At 41.5% G+C, this 20643-nt stretch overlaps 1 protein-coding gene across 1 annotated transcript in view; it reads left to right on the plus strand.

The window, feature by feature from the left end:
- The window catches only part of AP1G2 (adaptor related protein complex 1 subunit gamma 2), a 108332-nt gene that overhangs the window by 66168 nt on the left and 21521 nt on the right, over positions 1-20643 (plus strand). Inside the window, exons 14-15 of the mRNA XM_069761801.1 lie at positions 3483-3605; positions 10059-10148. Coding sequence (XP_069617902.1) covers positions 3483-3605; positions 10059-10148 — 213 coding nt within the window. The remainder of the gene's footprint in view (positions 1-3482; positions 3606-10058; positions 10149-20643) is intronic.

Consider the following 20643-nt stretch of genomic DNA (forward strand, 5'->3'; position numbering starts at 1 on the left):
CAGCAAAGATGGTGACGCTTCCCACAGGTGAATCAGGGTCCCCAGGGCTTCCAGTGTGTGTTGGCAGGGATGGTGGGTGCCGGCAAATAAACAGAGGACACAAGATTGTAACATCTTTACCTTGTTTACTGGTTGTAAGCAGCCACAGTCCAGGCTACCAGGAACAGGTGGTGATATGGTTCGGTTGGCCTGGAGGCAAAGGTTGATCCTTCTCCCAGGTGAGGTCCATAAGCATTCCTACCCGCACTCGTATGCAAGGTCCCTGCTGCCTGTAGCTTGCTGGCAAAGTCCTCTCTCTCCTGTCCTGGGACAGTTACCCGTATGGTGGGTAGTGTGAGCCTTTTTATAGGGTCTCTATCATGACCTGGACTTTCAGTGTGCTGCTGCACCTTCAGGTGTAAGTGCGGGCAAATTACATAAAGTCCTATGCCCTCCGATTCTGCCATGTGACCTGGAGTACAACACAGCCTCAGGCTCCCGGTGCCCGGTTCCTGCGCTTCGGCACTGAGGGTGCCCGGTCACAGTTCCCCTCTAAGCCCATTCCTGCTCCTGTGCTCCTTTCCTCTAATGCTCACTACAATCCAACCCTTCAGGTTATCTTCCTTTCCTGGAGCTGCAGCTCACACGTGGCTGCACACCCCCACAGTCTCTGCTCTCTGTCCTCACTCTTTTCTCAACAACTGACTAACTCCTCCTCCAGACCAGGAAATAACTATCTGAGGGAAGATCCCCTGAATCCGGGTTCAGAGCTCCCCCTTCTGGCCTGGATTCGGAATGTGTTGTATGTAGGTGTGTTACCTGGTAAAAGGAAATCCTCCTTGCCTCCAAACATGATATTGCCCTCGCCGAAAGGAAGGCAACATCACTGTAACAACCGGTTACCTGGCGTGTTACAGTAACAGAAGAAAAAGGACCACAACAGTTGTTGTGCAATTTCTCGTGAGTACGCCGATACCCCATATGAGGGTGGAAATCACTGTTTGGGCGCATGGCAGGGCTCGGAATGGAAAGAGAATTTTTTGACTTTTTGAAAGAAAAATTGGTCGGAATTGAGAGCAGATGCCATCTCGCGTTTGAAGAGCCCCTGGTGTGCCTAAAGAGAGGAAAACACCCACAATTGAGACCATTTTGGAAACTAGACCCTTCAAGGAACTTATCTAGACATGTCGCGTTTGCAGAACCCCGTAGAAATCCCTCTAATTGACCCCATTTTGGAAACTAGACCTCCCAAGCAATTTATTTAAATATATGGTGAGCACCATGAACCTCCAAGTGCCTCACAGAAAATTATAAAATTGAGTCGTGAAAATTAAAAAAAACACATTTTTTCACAAAAATGAATTTGAGCCCCATTTTTTTATTTTCACAAGGGTAGTAGGAGAAAATAGACTGAAAAAGTTGTTGTGCAATTTCTCCCAAGTACGCTAATACCCCATATGTGAAGGAAAACCACTGTTTGGGCGCACGGCAGGGCTCGGAATGGAAGGAGTGACGTTTTGGATTGCACACTTTGATAGAATTGTGTGACCCCATTTTGGAAACTACACCCCTGAAGGAATTTATCTAGAGGCATAGTTTTATAGTAATGGTTATAATGCTTTTGGTTTTACTGGTGTATGAAATTATAATGCGGTGTTATGTGTAAGATGTGTAGGGTACATCAGATTATAAAAGTGTGTTGTGCAACAGGGTATAAAATAATTTTATTAATTTGTGGATGTGTTGGTACATTTGAAGCAATCCTTAATGTAAAGGCCAGATTGCTCAGGGCAGGTTTCACAATGGTAAGTTGTGTCCTTTCGGATTTCAATGTGCATGGCCAATTTTTTGTACCATACTTTGGCTTTTCACATGGCACTGTATGGTTTGAGGACTTGATCTGAAAGATCTACACCCCCCATGTACCGATTGTAATCCAAGATACAATCTGGCTTTGAGACTTGTGTTGTGGTCCCACAAACAGTGACAAAGGAGTTGTTGTCACGGTGTTGGGAGGTCTGTATTTTTCGCACAGTGCCACATGCAACTGTACCTCTGACAGCGAGAGTCTTGAAGAGCGGGATGCTGGTGTAAAAGTTATCAATGTAGAGGTGATAACCCTTATCCAGCAGTGGGTGCAGCAATTCCCACACAATTTTCCCACTCACCCCCAGGATGGGGGGGTGGCATTCAATGGGGTTAATCTGGTTGTTCTTACCCTCGTAGACCCAAAATCTGTGGGTGTTCCCCAAGGTACTCTCGCACAGTTTGTATAGTCTTATTCCGTACCTGGCTGTCTTACTGGGCAGATATTGTCGGAATTTTAGCCTCCCTTTGAAATGAACTAGAGATTCATCTATAGTGATATCCCTCTGGGGTATGTTCGCCTCAGCTAATTTTGTGCTGAAGTGTCCACTGACCAAATTTTATATAGACGATCCAAGTTTGGATCATCTCGGGGAGGACACTGCGCATTATCACTATAATGAATGTAGTATGTTATGACCTGGTGGTTAGGAGCACCCGACCTGATAGTTAAACTCATACAGGACGAGCTCTGGGATGTGGGAGCTCTGCTGACCGCAAGCCCTAATCCTATCGCACACACTAAAAATAGCCGTGGAGCGCTCCTGACGCTCCCTAGGCGCCTCGTCACAGCCTCAGAGCTAGCTAGCCCTAGAGAAGAAAATAAAGTCTACCTTTCCTCAGAGAAATTCCCCAAAGGAATAGGCAGCCCCCCACATATAATGACTGTGAGTAAAGATGAAAGTCACAAACGCAGAAATGAAATAGGTTTCAGCAAAGGGAGGCCAGACTTACTAAATAGACAGAGGATAGGAAAGGAATCTTTGCGGTCAGCACAAAAACCTACAAAAGACCACGCAGAGTGTGCAAAAGGGTACTCCGCACCGACTCACGGTGCGGGGGGTGCCACTCTGCATCCCAGAGCTTCCAGCTAGCAAGACAAAATCAGGATAACCAGCTGGACAAAGAAACAATGAGCAAAAATAACAATAAGGAACTTAGCTTCTGCAGGAGAAGACAGGTCACCAGGCAGATCCAGGAGCGAACTGAACCAATGCTAAAACATTGACAGCTGGCATGGAGTAACGATTTGAGTGGAGTTAAATAGAGAAGCCAACCAAAGGATAAACCACGTCACCTGTGTAAGGAACCTCAGAAGCAGCAGCTTCACTCATAGCCACCAGAGGGAGCCCATAGACAGAACTCGCCGAAGTACCATTCACGACCACAGGAGGGAGTTCGACAACAGAATTCACAACAGTAGTCCTTCACTGTCAGAGGTCTTGATTCAGTGCGTTTCTATTAGTAGGAGACATGTACCATATATGTTAGACCTGTCCTAAACTCATTCGATTTTGAAGTGGAGTATTTGACCTAAGTGTCATCAAAATAAGTATGTAACATTTTTATTTTACAGAAATAGAAAGTAATATACTGCATAGATAACTTTTTTTTTTCATTTGTCTACTGTTTTCCAGGCTGGGGAGAGTGTTCGTGATGATGCAGTTTCGCACCTTATTCAGCTGATCAGTGGGTCATCAGAACTTTACGGCTACATTGTTCAAAGACTCTATAAAGCAGTGAGACGAGATATTGTACAGGTATTAGTAACAGCATGAAAAAGGAACAGAAGAAGTATACTGTAGGTTTTATAAGATAAAGAGAAGTGCACTGTGAAAACTGTGCTGGCAGGAAAGAATCCGTTCTATAAAATAGAAACAAAACATGAGTAAATGATCACATAACATGGTTTACAATGACAGAGCTAAACCTTTCTCTCATCTGGTTATAGAAGTAACAAAAGCTGGCCATACACTTTACTTCCAACATGGCTGACCCTTCTTTCTTCCATCATCTATTGTCGGGGAGAGTCAGGACTCCGTCCGTCATACACAGTAGATGGTTTTCCAATCTCGTTGAAATCTGAGGATCAGATCCATTTACAGGATCCATTTACTGTATACTGTGAGATGCGCAGCATTAAAGGGGTTTTCTCAAGAACAAAAGTTAATTTTAATCAATAGATCTTGGAATAATAATAACTTCCACAATTGGATGTTGAAATAAAATGTTCCTGTGCTGAGATAATCTTATACATGTGCCCCTGCTGTGTAATGGCTGTGTCTCACCGGGCAGGAACATGGTCTGATCATACCACATCTCTTGGGCAGGGGAGAATGCAAAGAGAATACAGACAGGACAGCAGGGGCTCTAAAAAATAATTATTTCTTTGAAGTAAAATATTGTTTAACCCCTTTACCCCCAAGGGTGGTTGGCACATTAATGACCGGGCCAATTTTTACAATTCTGACCACTGTCCCTTTATGAGGTTATAACTCTGGAACACTTTAACGGATCCCAGTGATTCTGACAATGTTTTCTCGTGACATATTGTACTTCATGATAGTGGTAAAATTTCTTTGATATTACCTGTGTTTATTTGTGAAAAAAATGGAAATTTGGCGAAAATTTAGAAAATTTCACAATTTTCCAAGTTTGAATTTTTATACAATTAAATCACAGAGATATGTCACACAAAATACTTAATAAGACACAGAAGAAAAAAAACCCCATTGCATATTTAATATGCCAAAAGTGGGGATACTACGTAGTATCAACCCACATTCACAATATTTTATTGACTCCGTAATGTAACTATATAAATAGGAGAAAAATTGGAGTAACCAATAAATAAGTAAGAAAGTACAAAATTTATTTTAAAAAATCAAAGAAAAACACATATAATAAAATTGTCAATCCGGACAAGGCCACGGAAGTACATACAGTAGTGAGGTGCACATGGGAGTTCAGAGGTAGTACATCTATCTGATTTACATTTGAATTTTTGTCCATGTGCTAGGTAAGTAGAGCCAAAAATAAGGCACAATAAATAAAGCCCAAGTATTGTATAACAATGCGGGGATCCACAGAATCAGCGGGAGCTCTATAGCAAGGTTTAAAGCCAAAAGTAAGGCAAAAAAATGCGGCGCATGCACAGTGATGCCTGACGCTTTGTCTGGATGCTAGGACCTGCGGGGACGCACTGCGCACGCTCCGACAGCGCCACTTCTCATAGGGTGATCACAATCATGTGATACACCCTGTGACCCATTGTCATGGCAATATAAGGTCCTTCTATTCACACTTACATCACACCCCCTGAGGAAGTGTCTGGCATAGACACGAAACGTACGTCGGGGTCACCCGCCATCATTTGGGGCTCATTACCATCTGATTAGTGTTGTGCACTGGGCCTGGTAAGTTTTGCCCTTAATTTATGTTACAGTCCCTTTACTTTTTTTGCCTTACTTTTGGCTTTAAACCTTGCTATAGAGCTCCCGCTGCTTCTGTGGATCCCCGCATTGTTATACAATACTTGGGCTTTATTTACTGTGCCTTATTTTTGGCTCTACTTACCTAGCACATGGACAAACATTCAAATGTAAATCAGTTAGGCTCCTTTCACACTAGCGTTGGAATCTCCCCGTCGCAATGCGTCGGGGAGAGATTCCGACGGTAGCGTTTGCTGCATTGCACAATGGAGGCAGCGGATGCATTTTTCCGGCGCATCCGCTGCCCCATTGTAAGGTGCGGGGAGGTGGGGGCGGAGTTCCGTCGGGAGAAAAAGATGTTACATGTAGGGTTTTTTTCTCCCGACGGTCCGCCAAAGCACGACGCATCCGTCGCAAGACGGATGCGAAGTGTGCCAATTCATCGCAAATGCGTCGTCAATAGAAGTCTATGGGGAAAAAACGCATCCTGCAAGCACTTTTGCAGGATGCGTTTTTTCTGCAAAACGACGCATTGTGACGGATTTAAAAAAACGCTAGTGTGAAAGTAGCCATAGATGTACTACCTCTGAACTCCCATGTGCACCTCACTACTGTATGTACTTCCGTGTTCTTGTCCTGATTGACAATTTTATTATATGTGTTTTTCTTTGATTTTTTTAAATAAATTTTGTACTTTCTTACTTATTTATTGGTTACTCCAATTTTTCTCCTATTTATATAAAAATACTTAATAAGTAACATTTCCCACATGTCTACTTTACATCAGCACAATTTTGGAACCAACATTTTTTTTTGTTAGGGAGTTACAAGGGTTAAAATTTGACCAGCAATTTCTCATTTTAACAACACCATTTCTTTTTAGGGACAACATCTCATTTGAAGTCATTTTGAGGGGTCTATATGATAGAAAATAACCAAGTGTGACACCATTCTACAAACTGCACCCCTCAAGGTGCTCGAAACCACATTCAAGAAGTTTATTAACCCTTCAGGTGTTTCACAGGAATTTTTGGAATGTTTAAACAAAAATGAACATTTAACTTTTTTTCACAAAAAATCTACTTCAGCTCCAATTTGTTTTATTTTACCAAGGGTAACAGGAGAAAATGGACCGCAAGAGTTGTTGTACAATTTGTCCTGAGTACGCCGATACCCCATATGTGGGGGTAAACCACTGTTTGGGCGCATGGCAGAGCTCGGACGTGAAGGAGTGCCATTTGACTTTTCAATGCAAAATTAACTGGAATTGAGATGGGACGCCATGTCGCGTTTGGAGAGCCCCTAATGTACTTAAACAGTAGAAACCCCCCCACAAGTGACCCCATATTGGAAACTAGATCCCCCAAGGAACTTATCTAGATGTGTTGTGAGAACTTTGAACCCCAAGTGTTTCACTACAGTTTATAACGCAGAGCCGTGAAAATAAAAAATCTTTTTTTTCCACAAAAATTATTTTTTAACCCCCAGTTTTGTATTTTTCCAAGGGTAACAGGACAAATTGGACCCCAAAAGTTGTTGTTCAATGTGTCCTGAGTACGCTGATACCCCATATGTTGGGGTAAACCTCTGTTTGGGCGTATGGGAGAGCTAGGAAGAGAAGGAGCACTGTTTTACTTTTTAAATGCAGAATTGGCTGGAATTGAGATCGGACGCCATGTCGCGTTTGGAGTGCCCCTGATTTGCCTAAACAGTGGAAACCCCCCAATTATAACTGAAACCCTAATCCAAACACACCCCTAACCCTAATCCCAATGGTACACACCCCTAACCCTGACACACCCCTAACCCTAATCCCAACCCTATTCTCAACCGTAAATGTAATCCAAACCCTAACTTTAGCCCCAACCCTAACCCTAACTTTAGCCCCAACCCTAACTGTAGCCTTAACCCTAGCCCCAACCCTAGCCCTAACCCTAGCCTTAACCCTAGCCCTGACCCTAGCCCTAACCCTAGCCCTAACCCTAATGGGAAAATGGAAATAAATACATTTTTTTAATTTTTAATTTTTCCCTAACTAAGGGGTGATGAAGGGGGGTTTGATTTACTTTTATAGCGGGGTTTTTAGCAGATTTTTATGATTGGCAGCCGTCACACACTGAAAGACGCTTTTTATTGCAAAAAATATTTTTTGCGGTACCACATTTTGAGAGCTATAATTTTTCCATATTTGGGTCCGCAGAGTCATGTGAGGTCTTGTTTTTTGCGGGACGAGTTGACGTTTTTATTGGTAACAATTTCGGGCACGTGACATTTTTTGATCGCTTTTTATTCCGATTTTTGTGAGGCAGAATGACCAAAAACCAGCTATTCATGAATTTCTTTTGGGGGAGGCGTTTATACCGTTCCGCGTTTGGTAAAATGGATACAGCTGTTTTATTCTTCGGGTCAGTATGATTACAGCGATACCTCATTTATATCTTTTTTTATGTTTGGCGCTTTTATACGATAAAAACTATTTTATAGAAAAAAAATAATTATTTTTGCATCGCTTTATTCTGAGGACTATAACTTTTTTATTTTTTCTTTGATGACGCTGTATGGTGGCTCGTTTTTTGCGGGACAAGATGACATTTTCAGCGGTACCATACTTATTTATATCCATCTTTTTGATTGCGTGTTATTCCACTTTTTGTTTGGTGGTATGATAATAAAGCGGGGGATTTTTTGCCTCTTTTTTTTTTTTTCTTTTTACGGTCTTTACTGAAGTTGTTAACTAGTGGGACAGTTTTATAGGTCGGGTCGTTACGGACGCGGCGATACTAAATATGTGTACTTTTATTGTTTTTTTTTTATTTAGATAAAGAAATGTATTTATAGGAACAATATATATATATATTTTATTAGGATTTTTTTTTTTTTTTTTTTTTTTTTTACACATGTGAATATTTTTTCTTTACACTATAACATTGCCCCAGGGGAAGGAACATCATGTTATAATGTAAGATCGCTGATCTGACACTTTGCTGTGCACTGTCTCAGATCAGCGATCTGATGTGCACTCCTGCAGGCTTACCAGTGCTTGCTCTGAGCAGGCGCTGGTAAGCCACCTCCCTGCAGGACCCGGATGCAGCCCCGTGGCCATTTTGGATCCGGGCCTGCTGCAGGGAGGAGGAGATAAGAGACCCTCGCAGCAATGCGATCACATCGTGTTGCTCCGGGGGTCTCAGGGAAGCACGCAGGGAGCCCCCTCCCTGCGCGATGCTTCCCTATACCGCCGGAACGCTGCGGTCATGTTTGATCGCAGTGTGCCGGGGGGTTAATGTGCCGGGGGCGGTCCGTGACCATTGCTGGCACATAGTGCCGGATGTTAGCTGCGATAGTCAGCTGACACCCGGCCGCAATCGGCCGCGCTCCCCCCCGTGAGCGCGGCTGATCGCATATGACGTATTATCCCGTCGGTGGTCATACGGGCCCACCCCACCTCGACGGGATAGTACGTCTAATGTCAGAAAAGGGTTAAAAACAAGTAGTGAAACCATTTCACTCACAAAAAGAATCAGCTGCTGCAATCCCCTTGCTGTAATGTCTGTATTCTCTTTTCCGTCCTCCCCTGCCCAGGATCTGTGGTATGATCAGACCATGTTCCTGCACTGTCACAGCCATTACACAGCAGGGGCACATGTATAAGATTATATCAGCACAGGAACATTTTATTTAAACACATCCAATTGTGAAAGTTATTATTATTCCAAGATCTATTAATTAAAATTAACTTTTGTTCATGGGAAAACCCCTATAAGCGACCGCCAGACAGCAAAGTGTTTGCCAGTTGGCAGTTATTTAATAACCTGCTTACACAGGCCAACCTCACTTCAGATGCAACCTAACAATTAGTAATAGATTGTTCATTGTGCATCGGCTGTCATTATTCTCGGCAGTGAAATACAGTGTTGAAAAAACACTCCACCAATTGTGCGAGTTCTCCCACTTAAAAAGATGAGAGAGGCCTATAATTGACATAGTAGGTAGACAACAACTATGAGAGTCAAAATGAGAAAACAAATCCAGAAAATCACCTTGTCTGATTTGGCAAGATTTATTTAGCAAAATCTGGTGGAAAATAAGTATTTGGTCATTAATAAATGTTCATCTCATTATATATCCTTTGTTGGTAGTGGCAGAGGTCAAATATTTTCTGTAAGTCTTCACAAGGTTGGCACACACTGTTGTTGGTATGTTGGTTCATTCCTCCATGCAGATCTCCTCTAGAGTAGTGATGTTTTGGGTGCGTCGCTGGGCAACACGGACTTTCAACTCCCTCCAAAGATTTTCTGTGGGGTTGAGATCTGGAGACTGGCTAGGCCACTCCAGGACCTTCATATGCTTCTTACGAAGCCACTCCTTCGTTGCCCTGGCGGTGTGCATGGGATCGTTATCATGCTGAAAGACCCAGCCACATTTCATCTTAAATGCCCTTGCTGATGGAAGGAGGTTTGCACTCAAAATCTCACGATACCTGCAAATATAGGGTTACTCTGCAGATAAATAGCGCTAGAAAAGTGCACAGCTGCCATACTGAAAGCACAGTCTTTGGAAGAAAAATAACATTTAATAGTAATAAGGCTAGTAATAAAAACATATAAATATTGCATGTATGTAGTGTGATGTGAGGAACATGAATATTAACACTAATACTATGATTAGCAGTTACTTGGCTTCACAGACCACAGTAAACAGAGGTTTTATTCCTGTGTGTATGGATTGTAAGTGAATATTGCATTCAAATTTGCTGTTTTATACAATGTCACATTTTCTATACAGCAACCATTGGTGCAGGTGGCATCATGGTGCATAGGGGAGTATGGGGACCTACTAATAATTGGAGCCTGTGATGAAGAAGAAGCTATACAGGTGGGTTTATAATTACTTATATAACACACAGTCATATGCAAGGTTCTCTAACTAAACAGAGATGTAAATGGAGCCCAAAACCCTCATTTAGATAATATTGAGAATCGAGTAGCCCATTAGGAATCTATGACCCCTTACCCCCCCCCCCCCCCCAGCCATCTTCCGTTTTTTACGTTTTCCTTTTTTGCTCCCTTTCATCCTAAACCATAACTTTTTTATTTCTTGGTCAATATGGCCATGCGAGGGCTTGTTTTTTGCAGGACAAGTTGTACTTTTGAACGACACCATTCGTTTTAACATATTGTGTACTGGAAAACAGGAAAAAATTCCAAGTGCAGTGAAATTGCAAAAAAAAGTGGAATTCCACAGTTGTTGTTTTTTTTTACCATGTTCACTAAATGCTAAAACTGACCTGCCAATATGATTCTCCAGGTCATTACAAGTTCATAGATACCAAACATGTGTAGGTTCTTCTTATTTAAGTGGTGAAAAAAAATCCTCCCCAAAGAAGGCGCCATTTTTGACACCTGTAGTGTCTCCATTTTTCTTGATCTGGGGCTGGGTGATGGCATATTTTTTGCATGCCGATGTTTTTATTATTACAATTTAGGTGTAGATACATCGTTTTAATCGCCCGTTAATGCATTTTATTTCAATGTAGTGGCAATCAAAAACACATAATTCTGCTGTTTTAAATTTTTTTCTCATTACGCCGTTTAGCGATCAGGTTAATTCTTTGTTTATATTGATTGATTGAGCGATTCTGAGTGCGGCGATATCAAATATGTGCTTATTTGATTTTTTTTGCATTGTTTTATTTTGAATGGGGCGAAATGAGGGTGATTTGAACGTTTATATTTTTATTTTTTTTACATTTTTAAAAACATTTTTTTTTACTTTTAGTATGCTTCATGGGAGACTAGAAGCTGCAGTACTTTGATCGCCTCTGCTACACACAGGCGATGATCAAATCGCCTGTGTGAGGCAGAAATGCTCACTTGCAATGAGCACTGACCACCGGGCAACACTCATAGCAATCAGGCAATGACAACCATAGAAGTCTGTTGCAGACCTCTCGTTGTTATGCTGACCCACTGGTGACCCGTGATCATGTGACTGAGTCACCGATGGGTGGGATCAGTGAGGCGCTTTCTGTAAACGCGAGTTACATGCCACTATCAGAGATTGACAGCGGCATTTAACTAGTTAACAGCTTTGGGTGGATCGTGATTCCACCCCTGGCTGTTGTGGGCTCATGTCAGCTGTATAGATCAGCTGTCATGTGCACGGAAAGGTGCGGGCTCAGCGCCGAAGTCCTCACCAAACAAGGAGAATCTGACATGTCCGTACTATTATGGCACATGTCAGAAATAGGTTAAAAAAAAACCAGAAAACGATGAATAAAAAATAGTTGAACTTATGTTTTTTTTTACAAGAGGCAATAATAGGCGAACATGTGTTTGTTCCTTATTATCTGTCGGTGTAAACATGCTGGTGATCACCTGATAAACAATCCAAATGGTCAGACAATTAAAAAGCTACAGGATTTTCTTTCACAAATTTTTTAATTTTTTTTTTCACTACTAAAATATAGTTAAAGGGAACCTGTCAGCAGGATGTTTCTCAGTAAACTACATACACTGTCAGGTTGACGCTGTTACAATAATTAAAATTATACCTTGGTTGATGAAATCCGTCTTGAGGTTGTTTTAGTGTCTGCATTTGCAGTTTTCAGTCAGTGAGATTCTCGTGCTCCGGGGCGGCCTGTGAGCGGGGCTTCATACGGTGATCTGTTTACATATTCATCCTTATGGCTTATGACAGGTTACTGATCCTTCACTGACCTGCCCCCTATTTACCATACTGAATATTCTATTGTTTGGGGAAAAAAAAAACATCCATCATACAGGCGCCTGAGCTGTAGCATGATATGATTTATAATAGGCGTACGTATATTCATTTTATTTAGGCATTTTGTGTTGTTGGCAAAAAAAAATGATGTTAATCAAAATGGCGCCAGCGGCCGCGCCTGCGAAGTAGCATCTATCGCGTTCCGATAGATGCTACAGCGCAGGCACCCCTGCTGGCAGCATTTTGCTAAAGAAAAAAAAAAATCGGCTCCATCAAAATGGCTGACTGGTTCACTTTAAAAAAAATCTATCCAAGTTTGGTATCACAGTAGGTTCACAAGAGCATAGTTTCAGTCCGAGTGCTGTCCGTGAAAAAACCTTTACTCAAAGACGCAGAGCAGATGAGTAATTTATTTTCACCGACCAAATCTATGTGTGAATAATTGCAGCATGCACCAGTTTTTTCCATGTGTCGGATGAGACTCGTCCATTCAAGAGTATATGGGCATTTTATAACGGATTCCATAAGGAGCCCTACTATATTGTGTCTTCTCTAAGGACACATTGCATTCTTTAACCTAGGAAACTGTACTGGTCTTGTAAATTATTAATAACTGCTTCTATAAAAAAACGTTTTGTACACGGACTGCTCACGGATGTCAAGCAAGTGAGTAAAAAATTGTTTGAATTTTCTGGATGAAACTTGTAGATGACTATTTTTTATATGCTTGTGTGAACCTGCCCTAATTGAACTGACCTGAAGAATCATGCTGCTAAGTGATTTTTACCGCACAATGAACAATGTAAAAACAAAACCCAAAATACAATGGGGGAGTTGCAGTTTTTTTTTTTTCACTATTTCACTGCACTGAATTATGTTCCTGTTTTTACCTCATATGACCATGTTGATGTAAAAAAAAAAAGTTCTAATAACTGTTGGACGAAGAAGAGGAAAAAAACAAAAGCAGGAAAACAAAATTAACTTTGACAGGATGGGGTTAAAATGCCAATTCACTGGTGAAGTCTGACATGCAGATGTAAGCTGAATGATTGTAACAGGATAGTTGCTGGAGGCTGGAAAGTGTATAATAATAATATAATAATAATCTTTATTTTTATATAGCGCTAACATATTCCGCAGCACTTTACAGTTTGCACACATTATCAGAGTGCAGAATTACTTATAGAATTCAAGGGTTCCTGCACATATCAGCAATAAGATGGCTGAAAGTCTAGAAGGGTGGTGGATGTCTGTAATGTGGAATTGTAGCAGTGTCTGAAAGCTAAAAGGAAAGATTATGAGGAATACCAGTTTGTCCGGTCTGGCATGTAATAGGCGTCACACGACTCGGTTACCACAATCTGTACTTGTATGATACCATAGATTACAGAGGCTAGCTTTCAATCTTAGGGAGATATGTTTCAATGTTTTTTCATCTGTTTTGAAAGATTGAGTGACATTTTGATAAACTTGGCACAAATTGCATATTACATCTATCTTTTTTCATTCTTCAAGAGCGACCTCTTTTTGAGCCTGCATGCTGGATGGAGAGTGATGCTCAACTCATCTCTTCAGAATTCCCCATAGATTTTTAAGTTGGGTTTAGATCAGGAGACTTACTTGGCCACTAAATCACTTTCACCCTGTTCTTCAGAAATATTGGAAAAGTGCATATCTATCAAGGGGATGGAGTGATGGTAGCATCTTCTCTTTCAATATAGAGCAGTACATCTGTGAATTCATGATACCATTCTATTAGCTGTAGATCCCAGACACCAGAAGTACTCATGCAGCCCGACATAAGGACACTGCCACCACATTTCAATGTAGGTACCATGCATATAGAAAACGATGCATGTCTACCAAGGGGACAGAGTGATGGTAATTTATTCTCTTTCTCTATAGAGCAGTACACTTGTGAAATCATGATGACATCATTGAAATGTAGTATAAAAAACACACAAGGAATAGACCATATAAGGGGATCACCCGAGGCTATGGATTAGGTGTAAAAAATGCAAATTTTATTCATATAACATCAATGGGCACAGAAAAAACCCACATGGAGCACACAATTAAAAGCATTTAAAATTGGTCACACATGTGACCTAGATACATAAACAAATGGCAGCTGCAGCTGCTTAAACTGCAAGTACTTCACTAGATAAGGACACAGGACCTCCATAGAAGTTACCCCTGACGAAGCCACTGCTGTGGCGACACGCGTCGGGTCTCTGCTCCTCCTGTCGATACTTCCCAGGGCTTCACACAGGCTTTGAACAGCACCTAGGTTTGCATACCAGCTATTGTCATATGGTTACCTGGGTCTTCACTCTCTAGCAGGTTCTCTCATACCCCTTATCATGGGGGCTTTTGTATTTTAGCATGATGGTCTCTATACCACGTGGAACTAGACTAGTGGAACCTGTATATGTCTGATCCAGCATTACATTTAACTCTATACTCTCTGAATACACCTGTTTGTTATATTTGTGGTCTGGAGGTAATTCAATCTAGTGAGTATACATCATTATGGGTTCCCATATGCCATTCTTTATGTCCTGTGCTATTGCAATTAGTTTTGCTGCTTATATTTGATCCACGGTGATATATGGTTAGACCTGCTTATGTGAGGTATCCATATACTGGTATACTACAGTTACAAATATACTTTCAAAGCAGTGACACTTTATCTCTCAGCTTAGGAGTGCTGTTCATGCAGACATCTTATACTGTGTTTATTAAAACTAGCTATTGTATTGTGTCTGTGGAGTGATCGCATCAAGGGGGAGGGCTCCATTATGGGCCATTTGTTTATGTTTCTAGGTCACATGTGTGACCAATTTTAAATGCTTTTAATTGTGTGCTCCATGTGGGTTTTTTCTGTGCCCATTGATGTTATATGAATAAAATTTGCATTTTTACACCTAATCCATAGCCTCGGGTGATCCCCTTATATGGTCTATTCCTTGTGTGTTTTTTATAGTTCATGATAGCATAGACCAGGTTGGATCCCCGTTCTCTCTGTGGTGCCCCCTCTCCATTTACTAGATCATTGAAATGTAGCTCGCTGACACCAGCAGCACTTATGCAGCCCAGGATAAGGACACTGCCACCATCGTGTTTCACTGTAGGTGAAGCGATGGCCGGGGGACCACCACTGTGCAGGAAGACTACTGTACACAAGATGAGGTGCAAACAACAAAGGGTTGATTTATTAGAAGGCAAGGAATGAAGGGAATGAGGAAGATGCAAACAGGGGTTTACAATGGCAAAAGACAATGTATATGTGTTATCTTTCCTGTAAAATATCACGGTGCTACAACTATTACAGACTCAGAACATGTCCCACAAGCAAGTTTAAACAATTAACAAATAACGATGCTACTCTATGTATAACCTCCCTGGCCTTTACTAAGCAGGCCACACGGCTCCCGTGCACTGACTACTGAAGCCTACACTAGGCCCTAACAGGTGCACCAAACAGGAACAGACTCACGGTGATGTTGGGGACTCAGGTCCAGTCCCAGTGGGCCCCCAGAAGTCCAACATGGTGGTGCACACGGCTTTCTGTTTGCTCTGTGAAACGTGGTCTTCTCCTTGCTTCTGGATCCTAGGGATGCTCCTGGAAACCGCAAGTCCCTTTCTCAGTATCTTCATGGCTTCACAAGCTAGCACAGGAGAGCCACCTTTGCTGTACCCGGAAAAGTCTTGCAAATTTCACAAGTAAACTTCTTCCCAAGCTGTGGGACCTTTCTTGCAGCAAACAGCACACAGTTCTCTCTCTAGCAGCTTCAGCTCACACACACACAGTTCAGGCTCAACTCCTCCCCTCATCCTAGGGCAGTTTATCTTCACCGTCTAAAGCAGGGGGAAGCAGGACATTCCATCGTACCAGACAAGGGGGTGCTGTCTCTTAAAGTGGCAGCGTGTTACTGTTCATAACAGCACTACCCTCTTACATAGGCACCATGCATTTTTCTAAATTTATTTTTCTAAAACACCTAAAAGAGAAAAGTTGACCATTATTCTCCATCCATCATCCAGGCTCTAAATAAGGTCGTAATTGAAGAATAGAAAAATCTAGATGTTGCAATATGTCGCCAACTTGTTTCTTCCATGCATAGAAGACTTGGTGCGGCCATACAAAATACTAGATGTAGTAGTTTTTGCATCAACTAATTTGAGTAAAACTGAAGATATTGTAATTAAAGTTATATTATTAACCTTGCTTTCATGTGATCGGTTAAAAAATGTTTTATGAAACTAGGAACATTTTCAAAATTGTTCTTGCAGTTAGTGAGATATTGATTACAATTTTACTTTTCATAGGGGATGTGCTCATTTATTCCTTTATGCTGAGCACCGTATTTGAAGTCACATGACCAATCGCTCGCATCGGCAATACCGAAGAATCCAGACAGCATATGCATCACACGCTGTCAAGATTCAGAAGTTTGTATTGATATATGTGGAATCATACATTTCTAGCAACATACAGGTGCTTCTTACAAAATTAGAATATCATCAAAAAGTGAATTTATTTCAGTTCTTCAATAGAAAAAGTGAAATTCATATATTAGAGTCATTACAAACAGAGTGATCTATTTCAAGTGTTTATTTCTGTTAATGTTGATGATTATGGCATACAGCCAATGAAAACCCAAAAGTCATTATCTCAGTAAATTAGAATAATTAACGAAAAACACCTGCAAAGGCTCCCTAAGCATTTAAAAAGGTCCCGTAGTCTGTTTCAGTAGGCTCTGGGGAAGACTGCTGACTTGACCGATGTCCAGAAGGCAGTCACTGACACATTCCACAAGGAGGGTAAGCCACGAAAGGTCATTGCTAAAGAAGCTGGCTGTTCACAAATCAAAGAGTAAAACTCATATATAGAGTCATTACAATCAGAGTGATCTATTTCAAGTGTTTATGTCTTTTAATTTTGATGATTATGGCTTACAGCCAATGAAAACCCAAAAGTCATGATCTCAGTAAATTAGAATACTTTATAATACCAGCTTGAAAAATGATTTTAAAATCTGAAATGTTGGCCTACTGAAATGTATGTTCAGCAAATGCACTCAATACTTGGTCGGGGCTCCTTTTGCATTAATTACTTCATCAATGCGGTGTGACATGGAGGGGATCAGCCTGTGGCACTGCTGAGGTGTTATGGAAGCCTAGGTTGCTTTGATAGCAGCCTTCAGCTTGTTTGCATTGTTGGGTCTAGTGTCTCTCATCTTCCTCTTGACAATACCCCATAGATTCTCTATTGGGTTAAGGTTAGGCGAGTTTGCTGGGCAATTAAGCACAGTGATAGTGTTGTTTTTAAACCAGGTATTGGTACTTTTGGCAGTGTGGACAGGTGCCAAGTCCTGCTGGAGAATGAAATTTCCATCTCCAAAAAGCTTGTAGACAGAGTGAAGCATGAGGTGCTCTAAAATTTCCTGGTAGACGGCTGCGCTGACTTTGGTCTTGATAAAACACAGTGGACCTACACCAGCAGATGACATGGCTCCCCAAACCATCACTGATTGTGGAAACTTCTCACTAGACCTCAAGCAGCTTGGATTGTCTGTCTCTCCACTCTTCCTCCAGACTTTGGGACCTTGATTTCCAAATGAAATGCAAAATTTACTTTCATCTGAAAACAACACCTTGAACCACTGAGCAACAGTCCAGTTCTTTTTCTCCTTGGCCCAGGTAAGACGCTTCTGGCATTGTCTATTGGTCATGAGTGGCTTGACACAAGGAATGTGACACTTGTAGTGTAGCCTATGTCCTGGATACGTCTGTATGTGGTGGTTCTTGAAGCAATGACTCCAGCAGCGATTATCCCGATTGCTTGTGCACCTTTTTCTACCACACTTTTTCCTTCAACTCAACTTTCCATTAATATGCTTGTATAAAGCACTTTTGAACAGCGAGATTATTTAGGAATGACCTTTTGTGGCTTACCCTCCTTGTGGAGTGTGTCAATAACTGCCTTCTGGACATCGGTCAAGTCAGCAGTCTTCCCCATGATTGTGGAGCCTACTGAAACAGATTAAGGGACCTTTTTAAAAGCATAGGAAGCCTTTGCAGGTGTTTTTTGTAAATTATTCTAATTTACTGAGATAATAACTTTTGGGTTTTCATTGGCTGTAAGCCATAATCATCAACATTAACTCCTTCCCGACCTTTGACGCAACGTATGCGTCATGAAAACCTGTGCCAATCCGACCTGTGACGCAGCATATGCGTTATGGTCAGATCGCGCTCCTGCAGGTCGGGTGAAAGGGTTAACTGTAATTTCACCTGACCTGCAGGGACAGGGGGAGTGGTACTTGAGCCCAGGGGAGTGGCTTGCCCCCCCCCCTTCCCCGGTGGCTACGATCGCTCTGACGTTTCACTTTCAATCAGAGTGATAGTAATATTTCACCAATGAAAATTTGGGTTAGAATTAGGCTATGTGCACACGGTGCGGGGGCTCTGCAAATGCAGTGTGACGCCCGCAGACCATTCCATCAAAGTCTGCATTTCAAAAGTCACTACTTCCCTTCCGAGCCCCGATGTGTGCCCAAACAGTGGTTCCCCCCCCACATATGGGGTATCAGCTAACTCAGGACAAACTGGACAACAACTTTTGGGGTCCAATTTCTCCTGTTACCCTTGTGAAAATAAAAAATTGCTTGCTAAAACATCATTTTTGAAAAAAGAAAAATTATTTTTTATTTTCACGACTCTGCGTTGTAAACTTCTATGAAGCACTTGGGGGTTCAAAGTTCTCATCACATATCTAGATACAGTTATATGAAAAAGTTTGGGCACCCCTATTAATCTTAAGCTTAATGTTTTATAAAAATTGTTTTTTTTTTGCAACAGCTATTTCAGTTTCATATATCTAATAACTGTTGGACACAGTAATGTTTCTGCCTTGAAATGAGGTTTATTGTACTAACAGAAAATGTGCAATCTGCATTCAAACAAAATTTGACAGGTGCATAAGTATGGGCAACCTTATCATTTTCTTGTTTTAAATACTCCTACCTACTTTTTACTGACTTACTAAAGCACTTTTTTGGTTTTCTAACCTCATTGAGCTTTGAACTTCATAGCCAGGTGTATGCAATCATGAGAAAAGCTACTTAAAGTGATCACTTGCAAGTTGTTCTCCTGTTTGAATCTCCTCTGAAGAGTGGCATCATGGGCTCCTCAAAACAACTGTCTAATCATCTGAAAACAAAGATTATTCAACATAGTTGTTCAGGGGAAGGATACAAAAAGCTGTCTCAGAGATTTAACCTGTCAATTTCCACTGTGAGGAACATAGTAAGGAAATGGAAGAACAAAGGTACAGTTCTTGTTAAGGCCAGAAGTGGCAGGCCAAGAAAAACATCAGAAAGGCAGAGAAGAAGAATGGTGAGATCAGTCAAGGACAATCCTCAGACCACCTCCAGGGAGCTGCAGCATCAACTTGCTGCAGATGGTGTCACTGTGCATCGGTCAACTATACAACGCACTTTGCACAAGGAGAAGCTGTATGGGAGAGTGATGCGAAATAAGACGTTTCTGCAAGCCCGCCACAAACCGAGTCAGCTGAGGTATGCAAAAGCACATTTGGAGAAGCCAATTTATTTTTGGAAGAAGGTCCTGTGGACTGATGAAACCAAGATTGAGTTGTTTGGTCATACAAAAAGGCGTTATGCATGGCGGCCAAAAAACACAGCATTCCAAGAAAAACACTTGCTACCCACAGTAAAATTTGGTGGAGGTTCCATCATCAGCAGATTCTTGACAATAATGTTCATGAATCAGTGACAAAGTTGAAGTTATGCAGGGGATGGATCTTTCAGCAAGACAATGATCCAAAACACCGCTCCAAATCTACTCAGGCATTCATCCAGAGGAACAATTACACTGTTCTGGAATGGCCATCCCAGTCCCCGGACCTGAATATCATTGAACATCTGTGGGATCATTTGAAGAGGGCTGTCCATGCTCGGCGACCATCAAACTTAACTGAACTGGAATTGTTTTGTAAAGAGGAATGGTCAAAAATACCTTCATCCAGGATCCAGGAACTCATTAGAAGCTACAGGAAGCGACTAGAGGCTGTTATTTTTGCAAAAGGAGGATCTACTAAATATTAATGTCACTTTTCTGGTGGTGTGCCCATACTTATGCGCCTGTCAAATTTTGTTTGAATGCAGATTACACATTTTCTGTTAGTACAATAAACCTCATTTCAAGGCAGAAACATTACTGTGTCCAACAGTTATTAGATATATGAAACTGAAATAGCTGTTGCAAAAAAAACAATTTTTATAAAACATTAAGCTTAAGATTAATAGGGGTGCCCAAACTTTTTCATATAACTGTAAGTTCTTTGGGGGGTCTAGTTTCCAAAATAGGGTCACTTGTGGGGGGTTTCTACTGTTTAGGCACATCAGGGGCTCTGCAAACGCAACGTGACGCCTGCAGACCATTCCATCAAAGTCTGCATTTCAAAAGTCACTACTTCCCTTCTGAGCCCCGACGTGTGCCCAAACAGTGGTACCCCCCACATATGGGGTATCAGCGTACTCAGGACAAACTGGACAACAACTTTTGGGGTCCAATTTCTCCTGTTACTCTTGTGATAATAAAAAATTGCGGGCTA

Source organism: Ranitomeya imitator, chromosome 1 (genome assembly GCF_032444005.1).
Source record: "Ranitomeya imitator isolate aRanImi1 chromosome 1, aRanImi1.pri, whole genome shotgun sequence".
Classification (NCBI taxonomy): domain Eukaryota; kingdom Metazoa; phylum Chordata; class Amphibia; order Anura; family Dendrobatidae; genus Ranitomeya; species Ranitomeya imitator.